General features: G+C 36.1%; 1 protein-coding gene across 1 annotated transcript in view; it reads right to left on the reverse strand.

Moving 5' to 3' along the window:
* The window catches only part of ASCC3 (activating signal cointegrator 1 complex subunit 3), a 250,236-nt gene that overhangs the window by 217,893 nt on the left and 15,657 nt on the right, over positions 1-16,686 (reverse strand). The window contains exon 4 of the mRNA XM_041478050.1: positions 13,497-14,080. Coding sequence (XP_041333984.1) covers positions 13,497-14,080 — 584 coding nt within the window. The remainder of the gene's footprint in view (positions 1-13,496; positions 14,081-16,686) is intronic.

Raw genomic sequence — 16,686 nt, forward strand, 5'->3', positions numbered from 1 at the left:
AAAACCTCACTGTTATACGATTCTTTAAACTAGAGTTTATCTTCAGAAGTATTCTGAGATAAGCTGTTAATGATTTTTGACATTAAAAAAAGTCCTGAAACTGGATAAAAGAAGTCCTGAAACTGGATAACCACTGCACCTGCAACTTCTCTTACCTGTAGATACAAGGGCAAGGAATTCTGACATTACCCAGCAGAAAACATACTTTTATGGAAGTGATTTCTGTATCAGAATAATTTTTTTTTTTGGGGGGGGCGGGGGGGGATGAGGTTTTAAGAAACTTCTAAAATGGCAGTGGTTAGCACAGAATTCTATTCTGCAAAAGGCAGAAACCTGCAGGTTATCTCAAAGGACAGCAATTCCCAAACCTGCCCATTTCAGAAGGAGGACTTGGCTGAGGGTGGATCTGCTATCCCAATGTGTACTGACAGAGTAAAGCAAAATGCCAATAAGTCAAGGAGTTGGTTTATTTTGCTTAACAGAGGTGAATGACAAAGAGTAGCATGGGATCCTAATACTAGAAGCCAGTTTTATCCCAATTAGGATAGTCAAGCCAGAATTTTAATATTCTCTGCTGGACCCAGCAGGGTTACCCAGGAAAATGGACCATGACCATGAACCCCAGGCTGTGAACTCCAGCACCCTGGGTAGACATACACGAGTGGGTGAGAAGAAAACAAGGCAAGCTTTGGCCTGAAAAAGGATTTCAGAAGATGGAAGGTTTTAAAGCCTAGCTTTCCAAGGTAACCAGGGCTATCACATCACTGTGTGTTTAGTAGTGTGTGAACCAACAAGTGTTAAGCCTCCTCATAATTTCCAGTTTTGACAGAGCGACAGAAGAGTTCAGGGCCAGCAGTAGCGACAGATTTGAATGACTGCTCTTCCTGCCTCCTGCCCTTATTCCCTGGGAGGCTGCAGCAGGCACCAGTGAGCACCAGCGCAGCACCAGCACAACTCCCGCTCAGCCTGCAGAGCTGCAGCGCGCACGCTGCGGCAGGCACAGCATAACAGAAACCAGCCCTGCAGCAAACCAGGCCCTGCCACTTCCACAGAACAAGCAGCTGTGGACTAGGGATTTCTCTGTGGGACTTTCACCTCCCCACCTTCCATAAAATTATTTACAGGTAAATGATTTTGTGCCTAGTTAATAAGAGAGCCCTAATGTTTCAGGTGCCATCTGAGTGCCTTTCTTACAGAACTCGTATTTCCTGATGTCTCCGTGGGGATGTGAGAAGAACTCAGCATCAAAGAAAATAAAAAGGGAAAAGTTCCATCCACTACAGACCGGCTTTCTCTAAAAAAAATCTCATTAAGTTTAATAATATATTGAAACTGATTCAGAAGGTATCATTAATAGCTCAAGCCTCATACTGGCTCAAAGATACAACATGCTTTCGCTCAGTACAAAACTGAAGAGTTGACAGGAAAGAGGAAAAGTTATTGACAGGAAGGACAGTGAACAGCTCTCAGCACCAGGATTAAGCCTACCATTTCTTGTATCTCTCTGTGGCTCTTTTATAATTTCTTAAGTTCCATCCCTAAAAAACAGCACTCAAATGCCATTCAATTGGGTTTTTTATGAAGGGAGACAGCATGGTTCTGTTTTCATAAAAAGAAAAAGTTTCCTATCATCTGTGGGGTTTCAACAGTCCTTGGACAACAACAAAGCTGTATACTTCTGGATTTAAAAAAAGAAGTCCACAACTGAAAAAGGGGAAAATATATCCAAAATAAGGATTATTTCTCTACATGAAAGGGGAGCAGATAAGCTCTATGGTAAAGAATAATGAGACACAAGCTTTCTATTGTCTGAATATAAAACTCTTGGTAATTTTAATAAAATTACAAAGAAAATATAAGCTTGAAAAGCCAGTCTCATGCCAAGTTGGAAGCTTTGATGATAAGATAAAGATAAAACACCACAGGGGTGATCCACATATGTCTGTACTTTCCCTAAATGGATACTGCTTTTATGAACGAGGCAATGGGGAAAAAGCTTTGTGATATGTTAATTTGTTAGGGCTAGAAAGTCATTATACTGAACAAAAGGAAGTGCCTCTTTGACACTTAAAACCAAACATATTTTATGAGACAAGTTGCTTTGACATCAAAATATCATGTGTCATGCGACGGTACACACACAGAAAACTAAAAGCTAATGTCATCATTTCATGGTACATTAAGAAAAATGAAGATTAAGGTAAATCAATATATTATCATATGCTAAGTTTTCATGTGGCGTTGCATACACATAGCAATGAACATTTAAATTAGCTGGTTTTAAGTCAAAATGAATGTTAAACTGTAGCTTTTGGAAATGTTCTCTCAAATGAGCCTCACAACAAGAGCTATTCCACTTCCTTATTGATTTTAACTAAGAAATAATTATAAGAACAGCTTGAATTTTCTACTGTGTATCAATTTTTATAGTAAACTTGTGTGTGAAGAGTTACTAAGAGATAAACCTCATAAATTAGTAAACAGTTATATTAAACAAATACAATTGCAACAGAAATTTAGTCTGACCTCATGATTGTTCCTTGGCAAAAATCTAAACTGTCCTAAGACAAAAGAGAAGCCACATTGCTTTCAAAGAGGTTTGAAGATTAAATTCTAGATGAGTTCAGGAAGAACATAGACAAATAATGACAGAATAGAAAGTATTAAAAGAAAAGTTGCCTTGTCTATCAGAACTTCCTCTTCTTCATTATGTTTCAGATACTTAAAGAAACTACTACATATTGCTCTTGCATGTTTTGTCATAAGCCTCTTATCTCTGATACCTAAGCTAGAGATTCATAACTTCTTGTAAACATTCAGACAAGGATTCTAGGTAGGCTTCCTAAACTTTACGGTCATGGATAGATTAGTAACAACGACAATAAGGGCTAGCTGAAGAGCTCTTCTCCAGGAGCAAATGATGAACATTTCTGGAAATAGATATGTACTTCCATTTCTTTCCAAAAATAAGCCATTTATAACTTTTGAAGTACCTTATATGATTTTCAGATAACATTTTAACTATCACTTCAGACTTCGTTCAATACTTCAAAAACAAGGTACCCAGTGAACAGTGGTTCAATAATAATGAAAAAATAGTATCATCAGCAGAAAGTATGTAACAGGTATCAGTACAACCTGTGAAAATTTCCATTAGTAAAGAGGACTAGCCATGGGCTATATAAAACTGGCAATTGAATATTTATTAAAAAACTACTAATCAGCTTCTGATTCTCAGTGGCTGCTTAAAGCCCTTACAGAAAACTGAACAGCCAGGTCCAAACGGAGCAATGAGGTATCTTAAAGCATCCTAAAGGATATCTCTCAGGGAGTAAACAATTGCTCTGTGTTTAAGAGCTCCAAGAGATTATTCTCATGCACATTTTTTTTGGCTAAAAAAATTAGCCCTGCAAAAGTTGTGCCAGAACTGAAAACCAACTTCCCTGGAATCTGAAAGTTAACTGAAACACTTGGTGAGATTGTTCCTTGGTAAGATGAACAGACAATATTCATGAAACGTTTGTTTTATGCTGCCAGCCTATTGCTCTCTCCCTCCCTCCTTCTGAGCGCCTTTTCCTGCAAGCCACAGTCCACTGATGCACTCCTCCCACACTAAATATGTTTGTATTACTGCTACTTCTTCACATCAAACCAGTCTGGCAACTATTTTTTCATATTTCATTTTGTCAGTTTCCATGCTTTATTTCATATGCTTTATTTCCATGCTTTATTTCACATTTCCTCAGTTTTCCATGCTTTATTTCACACATGATGGACCTCCTGTAAACCCTTTTCCAATAACTTCAGCATCTTCTATATACAGTAATGATGAAGTCAGCTCTTGAAACTGCTTTCTCTATCAGTAAGCATTCTATATTAACACATTCTCCACTTAAAATCAACTAAAAAAGGTAGTAGATACTGAAAGTATCTGGCAATACTTACAATGAAAACCTTTAAAGTCTTTACAGTGTGATATAAGCATACAAATATTGATGTCTAAAATATATTCTGTCACAATAGAACTGTGTTTCTCATTTTTGGGGGCTATTAATGTAAGTATCTACATAGCTGGATGAATTTTTTTTTTGTTTTCAGCATCTGCATTTTTTAAAAGAATGACAATTTAAGTAGTATGTCAAGCTATTTAACATTTAATTTGATTACTTAGAACAAGGACAGTCAGTAGACTCCTAATTCTAGAATTCCACTTTTAAATTCCACTCAGCTCATCTCCACAGTTTTGTTTTGTCCTCTAATGAACTTAACATGAGCACAGAAAGGTTTAATCATTACTTCTACACAACAAAATCAAGTACCACAATTTTTTGCCATTCTTACAGAAAGTGTCCACAAATATAATCTTCACAAAGTAAGGTCTTCAATAAACACTGCTGAGTAATACAAGACAGTAATATATACCTACTGTACAATATGCAGCACTCATACTGTATTTAATAGAACTAATAGTACCAGTAATATAAGATTCTGAAGCATGGAATGCTTTTGTTGCATTTTTGCAGAGCTCATGCCTACCTCCAGCACAGCACTAACATGCTAAGCTCAGAGGCCTACAGCAATTCTGCAACATGACAGAAATACATATGTGAGACACTCAGTTTTAACATCAAATATCCAAGATTTTCCCTGTATTAATGATTATTGGAAAGCTGTTTCACAGTGTTTTATATTTCCATAGTAAATACGATAGCTCATTAAAAAAAATGTTTATGCTCCAAACCAAAGTTTTTTTACAAAATCCCCAAATCTATTTTGGTTTTTGAACAAAACTTGCTGTATGACTATTCTCTGTTCACACGAGTATTCAGTGTTTGTTAGATGGTTTATGTCATTATTTCTACACCTGCTTATATCAGTTTTTCAAGACTATTTTATTAACAGTGTAAAATTCAGCAGATTAACTACTCTTGACCATTTTAACTAGTTTAACCAGTCAGTGTGTAACCAGATACCCAGTTCCTCTGTGGGAAAGTCTCATAAAAATGCCACAGCACCATAGCATCTTCTAAGTGGCAAAATTTTCCCAAGCAATGCAGAAACACATGTTAGTGCAATCCTATTTTGTAACACTGCTACTTTGTTGGCCGTGGGTGTGTAACACCAGCTAGGTTCAGAAATCACCTCTGTGAAATAAGTTAAAACATAAGCACAGACTAGTACAAGTAGTAAAAAAAAAAAAACCTTCTGAAATCAAGGAAAGAAAATCTCCAGCTGATTTTAATGATGCTCTGGGATAAAATAATATTTTATCCCAGAGGTTTCGCCTTTGCACTTATATGCAAATAACTATTATTTTAAAACTGTTTAAATTTTCCAATTTCTTACACTTCGGACAATCACATCAACCATTTCATCACTGACTTCAGTTTCTGGCCAACTTAAATTTCTCATTCCCTAACAAACTGTACTGTTTATTTATGCTTCAGTACATAATGCTATTTATTATATTTCAGACAGTGCGTCCCACTAAATTTTCTAAAAATTGTGTATTAACTCTACTTATATTGTCCTCAAGTTCTTCCAAGTTGCATTTTGACATCAAAGTTGACTTTCTTCCCCTAATAGTGGCTTAATGAAAACTGCAGGGAAAATAGCAGCCTTGTGCTGGGGTCTCACAGCACCTTTGGTTCTGCTTCAGTTGAGTTAGAGTAGCTGTGGCTGGAGTCATATGCCAGCAGAGAGAAGCAGCAGAAAAGCCAAGCTTTGGCTTTGACAGGGAACAGATGACCCTCTGGGAGCAATGAAGCATGCACAATTACACTGATGTGCAGAGCTAGTGACAGGTAAAACTGAGTTTCCTATATCAGAGCATTTGGAGGATCCAGGCCTTTGCAAAGTCCAAAACTTGGCATTCTGCTAAGCAGCAAGAAGCTGATACTTCAGGTCCTATTTTGCTTAAGAAAAGCAAAGTAAACATCCTCTTTCACACCTTCACACTGCACTTTTCCGATGGTGAAGGTCAGCTTGTAACTAGGGAAATGGCCACACAGAACATGCAAACAAGCTCCACTTGCTCTCTGAGCCAAGCGATAGCATTAGGCAAATATTGAGTCAGAGCCAATTGCATTGTGCACAGACAGTGAAACCTGTTTCTTGAAAGCACTGTTGCTTGGGTCTGCACAGCATGTCAGATGACTGATCTCAAAACGAGCACCTGAAGAAAAAACTTGTCTGCAAAAAAATGAAATGCTGAAGTACTTTTCACAGTCCATGCTCTAAGGTGAACTGTGAAGAGTTCAGAGCTCTTAACATAAATTACATTTTCACACTTCTCAGGAAATTGTTCTCAATACAGACCTGAGAATTATTGAACTGAATTCAGGTTTAGAAATGTAAGCTAAGTATTTCTCAGGTCATCAGATTTTTGGATACTAGTTAGAACACACAGTTTTTATGTGCAAACTTTACACTGGAAAGCAATAAGCAAGATGTAAAGAGAGAACAGTGTCTGCAGTGTTTGCTACTGACAAGCCCCCTAAATCACTAGCAGGAAACAAAATCTACACACACTTTCCAAGTTTTATTCTAAACCAAAATGCTTGTGATGTTGTGCAATGTTGTGTAAGCTCTTCCATTCATTTACCTGAAGTGTGTGCAGTCTGTAGAATTACAAAATTATTTTGTAGCTGTTTGCCTTATAAGCTCTAAAATACACTCTTTCTTATTGAACTGTATTTCAGTGTCAGATGTGCCCTATGACTTGCAAGCCGCAGTGGAAGGCCACTACTCCTATTGCCAAATCTGTCCATTACGAATGGGTTTAAAGAGGAAGAATTTTTAAAAACAAAATATCATTGCTGCAGGCTGAGGGATATACAGTTTAAGAAATGCAACTTAGTTTTCCAGTATCAAGAAAACACATTGAAATCCACAATTCTTATTAGCTTCCACAAGGACAAGTATAGTCCAGGAGTGCAGCACAGGCTGGGATCAATCCATCTGGGGAGCAGACCTGTACAAGTGGAGCTGGGAGTCCTGGTGAACAACAAGCTCAGTGAGTAAACATTGCTGCTGTGGCAAAGAAGCCAACAGGATGATGGGTGGCATCACAAGGGCATTACCAGCACAGAAAATAAAGTCAATTTCCCACTCTACCCGCGGCTTGCCAGGTCACACCTAGAATACAGTGCTCAGATTTGGTCCCTTCTAAATTAAAAAGATGTAGGCAGGCTAGAGAGGGTCAGGAGTAAGGCCACATGTATGATCCAAGGACTGGGAAGCCACGTGAGGAAAGGCTGAGAGAACTGGTTTGCACAGCCTTGAGCAATGAAAGCTTAGGGGAGACCTCATCACTGTGTTCTAGCACTTAAAGGGTGTCTTGCACAGAAGATGCAAGAATCCTATATAGAAGGATTCCCATGGAAAGAACAGGGCAATAGTACCAGTTAATGATGGAAAGATTTTTACAAGAGGCAAGTTTCTCTAAAGGAGAAAAATCAGTCATTGGAATGCTCTTTCCAGAGATGTGGTGGATTCCCCAGCATTGAGCACTTTTAAGATTCAGGTGGGCAGGGTGCTGAGCCATGTTGTCTAGACCACGCCTTTGCCATGAATGGTTGGACCATGATCCTTGAGGTCCCTTCCAACGCAGTGTTCTTTGATTCTATTTATTGGTTCATGTCCATATGTCAGGAAATAATTTTAGTGTATTTTCCTTTGCAGGTGTCCAGCCATGTTTTCCATTTTGAGTTCCATGGACCAGCTGACTTCACAATCTAGGTCCCTTAATATAATACAAATTTCCCTTTCAAAAGGAAAATTTTGACTCTTCAAAGTTACTAACAATACTTTAATTCAGTTCAATTTTAAAATTAAAATTCAACTTTTTCTACAGTTAAAATATTATTTTGGATAAAAGGATAAAATGGTTAAAGAGAAAAGAGCGTGGATATAAAAATGATTGCACTGAAGTTAGGAACCAAATTCAGAGTTCACTGTTAAAACAACTTGAGTGCAATGTAATCTTTCATAAATCTTCAGAAACTGACATGAAATTATAGGCCAGGGATTACACATCTACAAGGGCAATAACTCTCACTGCATGAGAAAATAAGATTGGAGATAAGTTAAAGGGATATATTAGAGAAAGAATCAAAAAGACATTCAGGTTACTGGCAAATGGCATAAACACAGCATGGGCATACTCATGATACATCATTTGGTCTAGCACTTTATTACAGAAAATTAATAAATAGCAGTTGTCTCCCATCTCGACTTCATTTAAAACATGGCAATTTTCTACATGAGGATTTGTTAAACTTGTGAAGATGAGCATTAATAGAAGAATTAAAAGTTGGCAAGGAACTGCCTGAAGGCTAAATGAAAGGAAAGGAAGTATTTAAAAGGAAGTTATAAGCACAGTTCTTTGGTGGTCATTTTTAAAACGCATAAAAAAAAAAAAAAGGGACAATTGTATAACAGCACAGGAAAAGTAATCATAAAACCAGCCCTTAATAAAGTCAAAAAGCAGAAAACAAGACTTCTTTTTAAACACCCAGGCAACAAGACACTGGAGCAGTCCTGAGGGGAGAAGTTGGGATGAATTTTCCCACATTCTTTTGATAATGAGTCTTCCTCAGTTTAAGATACTGTATCAGTGAGAGAAAAGATGCCTGCTAGATTCTGTGAAAGTTTAAACAGATTTTACTTTCCTCTACTCTCCTGTACTTTTGCAAAAAGGCTGGTGGCAGACACAGAGGAGCTTCCTGCCAGTTCATTGAATTGACAAACTAGTTAAGCTCTCCTTGTTCTCAATCCCATGAGCATCTACAGGTTCAACCAACAGAGCATATTGGCAGACATTTGTGGTGGGATTAAGGTGACGCAACAGAAGCAATGTAAATGAACTCATATGGAGAAAAAAAAAATCATTATCTTGCTACCAGTGACAAAGGCAGATAAAAAAATCTTACACGCAGATGCCTGAGAGACAACAGGGGTCCACTTAGAAGAGACTGGGGAAAACTGTCTAAAGTCTGTTGCTACATCAAGCATTCAGAGGCACACAAACACCACACTGAAAAAACAAATTCTACTTAATGAAACAACAAAAATAATCTATTAACTTCCATTCTGAAATAAATATGACAACTCAATTTCAGTAATAAAGCAAGAACCTTTTAGCTGTAACTAATAAGGAACACATACAGGAAGATGTGCTGCCTAAGTCATGACCTCTTTTTATTCATCATATAATATCTATATTACACTACTCGTACTTTTCTGATTTCACATCTATTTTGATTTGAAATTAATGTTTTTCAGCCTTGAAGGAAGGATTGAGAACCTTCAAACTCCACATTATTACCTTCTGGCCTCTTATTGTAGTTTTTACTACCTGACTATTCTCAGGTGCTTATGACAACAAGGAAGAAAACTTATCTCACATTTTTGGTAGGAGTGATGAATACTGAATTACTTTTAGGAATGAAACAAAAAACAAGTGTTTGCTTCACACCATGACAAATTGCAATGCAGCTGGATTATATTTACTGATAGAAGCCCTGGATGCCATAGTATGTGTACATGCTAACTTTTTAATGCAGAGAGCTGGAAACAGCCACAACTATAAAGCAGACAAAAGAAGCCTTGTGCCTGGGCTTTTAAGTGGGCAATTAAATGCATCATATATAGAGATAAGTAAATATAAGTACTGTTACATAATACTCAAACTACTGCTTACAATGTAGTTTTCTTGAAACAGTTCTGCTGTTTCATATCTTAGCCCAGTGTTCTTCTAGTCATTTATACAGCATTTAAAGTGATTTTGTCTAGGAAACACCATTTAATCTAATTTGCTAAACGACATTAATATTCTTAATTTTATTTGGGCAATGTTCTTGCCTTGTCCAAAGAATAAAATGCACAATTTTTCATAATAGATGCTGTATTAATAAGACCTTAACACAATTCTGATTGCATCTCCTTTTTCCCCCCTAGTTATTTTATCTTTACAGGAAATACCTTTTGTTTTGTTATGATAAAGGGATAAGCAGTGCAGACAAGGCAGATGTACCTCTGCCTTACTGTAAAAAGAGAGACAGATATTTCCAAAACAAAATTCAGAAAAATTTTGCAGATAAACTTGACAAGAGTTCACAGAACAGAGACACGTTCTCTAAGAATAGCATGGTCTAATCAGAGGGACTAAACTCTTCCAACTTTTTTCTAGTTACCCTGGGAGGCACTAGGTGGTAAAGCTGCTAAAATGCTCTCAGATGGCTCCTGTCTTCATTCATCATATACTGGAAACTGAGGGCTCTCAGAAATTCAGGAATGCACTGAATACTAAGTTTTAATCAAATATACAAATAAAAACCCACAACAGTTATTGGCCAGATGCTGTAGCTGGTTATTGGCTCTTTCTTATTTTTAATAATGATGTTGTTACCGCATCATTACCATCAACAAAATACATATGCTCATCAACAAAACCTGACACACTGTGAAAAGTGTGCAGCTGTCATTTAGCTTGACTAGACTTTATGTCCCCAATGAGAAGCACATGTCCAAAACACTTAGAAAATAACTTCTAACTCCCATACCACTCCAATCATAAGAATCAATTTTCCTCTAATTAAGAGTCACCAGTGATATGCCAGATAAACAAACTGTCCCAAAGGAAGAGTTGAATGTTCTCAAACAATGGAAACAAAAAACAAAGTATATCTTCTACCTCACCAATAATTTTAAACATAAACTCTACACTGCTGGAGAAAGCAACTAATTTCAATTCCTTGTAGAGCTGATTAAGTAGATAAAAACCTAACTAGTGTATATGTGTGTCTATACATACACTACAAAAAAAACCCCAAAACAGGATGCCACCCCATAGATTATCTAAACTGTTCATATTCTTAATGTGATCTGGCACCTTAATAAAATTTGCTTAAGGATCAAATGAAATCGTCTTACAGAAGTCCACATGCCAATATCATCACCAAAATAATGTTATTTTCTTGATTAATAATAAACAGACAGTGGTATCTTCCTGTTTTAAAACATAAAAATATGGTTTATAGATATGGGTTTTTATGTATGAAGACTTATCCTTTCATATCAATAGGATTTTTTTGTGGTTTTGGGTTTTTTGGTCTGTTTTTTGGTTTGTTTTTTGAGGTTTTTTTTTTTGTTTGTTTGTTTGTTTGTTTTTTTGTTTGGTTTGGTTTTGTTTTTGGGTTTTTTTTTGTTTATGAAGAAAAAATATATTTTGTAGCTCACAGACAGTTTAGCCTGTATTCATTCCACCAAGAAATGTAAGATGTTCAGAATTCATGATCAATCAACTTGTTATGCCATCTCACATGGCAAGCCTCTGACATCGTTCTAGAAATGGGTTATCTTCAGGTTTAAAAGCACCATCTGCTCTTAATGATGGCACCAACAAAATTACTGTAATAAGAAAGAAAACTACCCCTAAGTGATAGAAAAATCCAAAGCCCCGAAGACATTTTCAATCATGCCTATGCCTACAGAGAGCACAATTCAAATGCCAGCTAGCTTTTAACAAAAGGTGATCAGGTTTAAGTTTGTTGTACACCCTCCTTGACCCCCACATTGTGCAATGCACAATAAAATACCACTGTTGCAAGGAAAGGCAACAAAGGGGACAAAATAATGAGAATGTGGAGATCTTTTACTACTAGGAGTTTTTAAAAATCCAAAATAAAATGCAGTTTTCGGACACTTCAGAAAATAAATCCTTTTCCTCTCTACTGATGCAAGCTGAAGAAACTATTCTTGCTAAGTTAGTTTTCAGTTCACTAGCAAACAGTTTTTTCATATTATCAAATTAAAACTTCTGTAAAGCCATCAAATCAGATATTTTGCCAAGAATTCTTTGTTCCAGGAACTAATGGAAAGAAAGTCTTTATTGGTGACCTACATAAAAACTGATAGCTTGAACTTTCTGCCAATTGATTTAGCAATCCATTATGATCATAAATTTGCAAAAAAAAAGTTATTTCTTCTTGCTTCTAGCCAAAGGTTTAGAGCTTTTCCTTTAAAATTTTACAAATGAAACTTAGGCATTAAGTAGGTATTATGCAGAAGTATGGAATTATTTCTGCATACCCAATAATGACATTGGAAATGTCTTCAGTCACTGACCTAGGGGAAAAAAAAATTGAAATCTTTATCTCTGTAGAATTAATAAACTTCAGGTGACTTTGACAAATATACTTTTTTCATGTTTCATTTGATATGCAAGTTTTTATCCAATCTTTTTATCCAAGACCTGTTCAGTCTTCCATTTTCACGTCTTTGCTCAATAAAAGTATGTATACATTTAAAGTATGAAACTGTTTGCAGACACTATTAAGGTACTATTTTTCAAACATATTTCAATGCAGAAGAAATTAGATCAACTTCCATTTATATTTAGGATCTGTAAGAAAACATACACGTCCAGAAAGCTCAAAGGACAGCCAAAATGTGGTCCACTGATTACCAAACAAAACAATAATATGGCTTCAGCAACTATACCATTACACATTACATGTCCATACTTAGTTATCTAAACCTAAAATGAAGCACACAGGTTCTCTTCTCCAACTTCTACTGTTTTGATTAAGAATAATCTGCAACTGCAATGGCAAATTTCCTGAAAACTTTCCCTTTTTTGTCTTTCACGGGATTGTCTATTACTACTATCAGCTGCATTTCGGTAGCAAATTTTCAAATTTAGAGTCTTTCTGAAAATTCAGTTTGAGAATTTAAGTACTGGATGTTTTCAGGGAAGGAAAGCAAGGCAAGTTAGGAAAAATAAAGTAAACATAACAGAAAAGTGCAGAGAGGAAAAAAAAATACCAAATTGCAGGAATTCTTCCCCTACCCCATTCAAAATCAGTTCTCCCTCGCCTAGATTAATCCAATCATCTCTTGTGCACACACCTGGAAAACATCTTCTCCAGGCTTTATAATCATGCTTTTTCCCCTTTCTACTACTATGCTTATCTTTCAACTCCAGCAACTGTTCCCTCTCCCTCACATTTTCTCTGCCCTTCTGATAACAAACGCAGCTACCCCGTTTCCTCATCAAAAGGAACAGATGTGATATGACAAAATTTTTAAGTAGCACCACCTGCTCAGGGTGGTACCCTTCCAGCAACAGGGATGCTCTGAAACTGGAGATGAAACCTGTCTATGACAGTTCAGCTTGTCTTTGCAATTTCCTCACACTTTTATAGGCAGCTTAAACTGGGTTCTGCTTAAAAAGAAAGAATGGAGACTCAGAGCAAATGGCCACAAATCGCCTGTCTGTTGTGGGGGAAAGAGATTACTCATATAAAATTGATGCTGTGTCCTTTTCCCTGGTAAATGATGACGCTGCCATGAGGTTTTTCTCAAGACCGATTTTAAAAAAACAAAAGCATAGACAACAGTTGGGTAAAGTACTTTGGCATAAACTAAAATGAAATTATTGTATATTTCTGTGGCATTCAAATATATGCAGTACAGTTAATATGCTAGTGTACCTCATTTTGAAGTTCATCAGCACTTTTGGTAGAAGCAAGGATCTCATACAAAGTGCAGCAGAGGTCTTCTGTTGTTGGTCCTCCAGGGTTACCTCCTTGAGATTCCTTCAGGTATTTTCCAACTTCACACCATAAAAAAGAATCATCTATTTTTTCCAAAGATTTGATATTAGATTTCTCATTACAGCAGTTCTGTAAGTGATTCAGCTGGTTATTCAAAAATTTGTTATAATCTAAGCTTATATTTTTCTGTGCATCAGTCTCACCATTCACAGGGAGCTCTTCAGAGTGATCCAAATCATGCATGTCAAACGAAAACACAATATTTTTACCAAACAACACTCTGCTATCACCATTTTGCTCTTCAGCCAACTGTATGAGGGGTCTAAGCTGGTCTTCAGTGAAGTGAGAAGCAATCCGAGACGTGGCATTACAAGCTGCAGTAGCAGATGATGATGGAAATGGCCCAAACATCTGCTTGATCACTTTTGTCTCATCATGGCCAACACATTCTTTCCCATGAAATGTCTTAAAAAGAAAAACAGCTCCACTTTCAATTGCTTCTTGTCCATTTTCAGCTCCAACTGTTAACAAAACCAAATGTAACTTAATACACTTAATACTTTAAGAGTGTTTCATTACCTATAACATAACTGCATTAAAATTCCTGTCACAAGTCTCATCAGCAGAGATATCAAAAGAAAACCCCAACAAGTAAGAATTTTTGCAAGGTACTGAATTACAAAAGGTATATGATAATAAAGCATCTGTCTTCATTATCCTTCTACATACAAAAAAATTATAGTAAGAATTAGCAATGCTTTCTTATCTTTCTGAGCTAGAGAAAAAAACATGCTAGAGGTCTTAAACTCACAACTGTATATTTATAAGCTATTTAATGTTAACAAATTTCCACTTTGTCTCACTATTTATTCACTGCCTAATCTGAATATTCATAAGAGAATAAATATACAGAACTCAGCTGGGGATTACTGAATCCTTGTAGTAATTCCCAGTAGAATTACTTCTGAGTATGTGCTAAGTTAGAAAATCTGCTCAAAAAATTTAAAGCAAATAAATGCATGAATTAGGACTTCTATCTACAAAATATCATGTTATGCAAAAAAACCAATATATTATTAGATAAAAACATGAATTTATTTCTCACACAAATATTCACAAAGGTAGTTGAGGAAAACATAAGGAAAACACCACGTGATGAATCAATATGTCACTACTACAAAATTTTTAAAGTCATCAAGCCTAACCTAAACAAAACCAGCAGCAGAGTGGGGCTTTTGTTCATTTTAAATGAGGACAACTTACAAAATTTTTTTACTTGATTGATTCAACTTAGATTAGGTTTAGCACCAGAAAAAGCAAGGGGTTTCTTCCCCACAATCTAACCTGAAAGAACAAAATAATTCTAGCATAAGCAGATGGAACAAGGCTAAGTAGCTAGAAACGTAATATATAAATAAATTGAGGGGGCTACAAATTCACTATTAAGCTTGAATCTTTCTGTGGTGCACTTTGAAAATCTGAAGAGTTCAAGAAGAGGACTGGAGGTGACATTTACAAGATAATTAGATACCTACATATGGAAGGTATCTAATACATACATACATCGACATGAAGATACACATATATAGAATAGATATGTAAACAGGTCTCAGAGGAAAAAGGTGGTTCAGCCCCTCCCTTTTAGCATTAGCTACATAGGAAGCAAAAAACAAAAAACCCCTACATCTAAAAACTTGTAATTTGTCTGCATGAAGCTCATTCATATATTCCTAACATACAAATACATATTATTTAGAGTCAATTGTCTCAGAACAGAAGTAAAGATTACCAAACTGAAAGAGAAATTGAAGGATTTGAGAAAAATCTCTTAGGTTTACTATGTGGTATTTCTCCTTTATTATTGACACCTCCTATTTGTGAAAGCATCTCTTGAGAAAATACTACTCCTTCCATCTCAACAAAACAAACCAGACAAGATGGCAAGAGATGCACTGCTAAAAGATATTCTTTTTGGTATTTTGTTTTGTTTGACAGCCAACATTTTAGTCCAGTACCACTTGTAATTAACCTATACACAATGGATACTTAAAACAGCTTTCTCAATCAATATCTGTTATCAATACAGATTGCACCTTCCCCTACTAACTCTATGAGCTGACAGCTGGTATAAATTCAGTCCCCATCTTGCATGACTTTCCCTCAAGCCTTGTGTGTTCCAAGTGCCAGCTGAAATCTGTGCACTGAACGAGAGGTACCTGGGTTAGGGCACAGAGTTGGCCCTTCCCCAGAGGCCTGTCTCAGAAAGACAGCAGCAACATGCTTAAATTCCAGCCCAAAAAAAGTCTACCAGCAGTACTAAATAGAGTTTAAAACTTTTTGTCAATGATTTGAGAAATAACTCAAAAACATACTTCTGATGACTGAAGAAAGCAATAGCTATTTACAACCATTAATAGCTTTAATAGGCATCTTCTGCAACTGTACAGCACAATTGACTACCACCACATGTTGGACATGAATAACTTGCCTAGCCTTTTTTGAAAACCTTTGTTTAGACATTAGTTTCTTTCTCTAATTTACTAGGTTTTTCTAAATAAATGGTCAAGAAATAGAATGCAAGTGGGGCAGGTTAACATTTGTATTGTAATAAAAATCTCTGGTCTGTACTACCAAAACCAGGCAAATATATTTATTTTTTTATTAATTCTCTCTGTCTTTTTAATGTTTCTATTCAAGATATTGGAAAAACAATCAGAAAAGGAGGAGATGTACCTATGAGACTAAAAGGAAAAATCCTTAAATATGTGACAGCAAGAGCCTGAGCCATGCGCTCAGTTTATGAGCTGATGAAGTTAAATTTTGCTAAAAGCAAAAGCTGTATTAGGTTTAGTCTGTCAATCAAAAACTAAATTTCCAATTAAAACTCAGTTTTCACACGTTCTTTGCTGTAATGTATTTTAGTATAAGAAGTTTAATTCCAGATGACTGAAATATATTTTTATTTCTCTCCTCAACACCAAACACTTCAAGCAGAAAACATTTCTTATATTTTTATCTGCCTGCACAGCAGTCCAATTTTTCATTATACCAATTATGTGGAATTAAAGCAGACAACATCAGGATTGTTCTTTTCTTAAAGTACTGCTATTCCAAAAGAAACAGTTTG

The sequence above is a fragment of the Pyrgilauda ruficollis genome, unplaced genomic scaffold, assembly GCF_017590135.1.
Source record: "Pyrgilauda ruficollis isolate IOZ18807 unplaced genomic scaffold, ASM1759013v1 scaffold43, whole genome shotgun sequence".
NCBI classification, from domain to species: domain Eukaryota; kingdom Metazoa; phylum Chordata; class Aves; order Passeriformes; family Passeridae; genus Pyrgilauda; species Pyrgilauda ruficollis.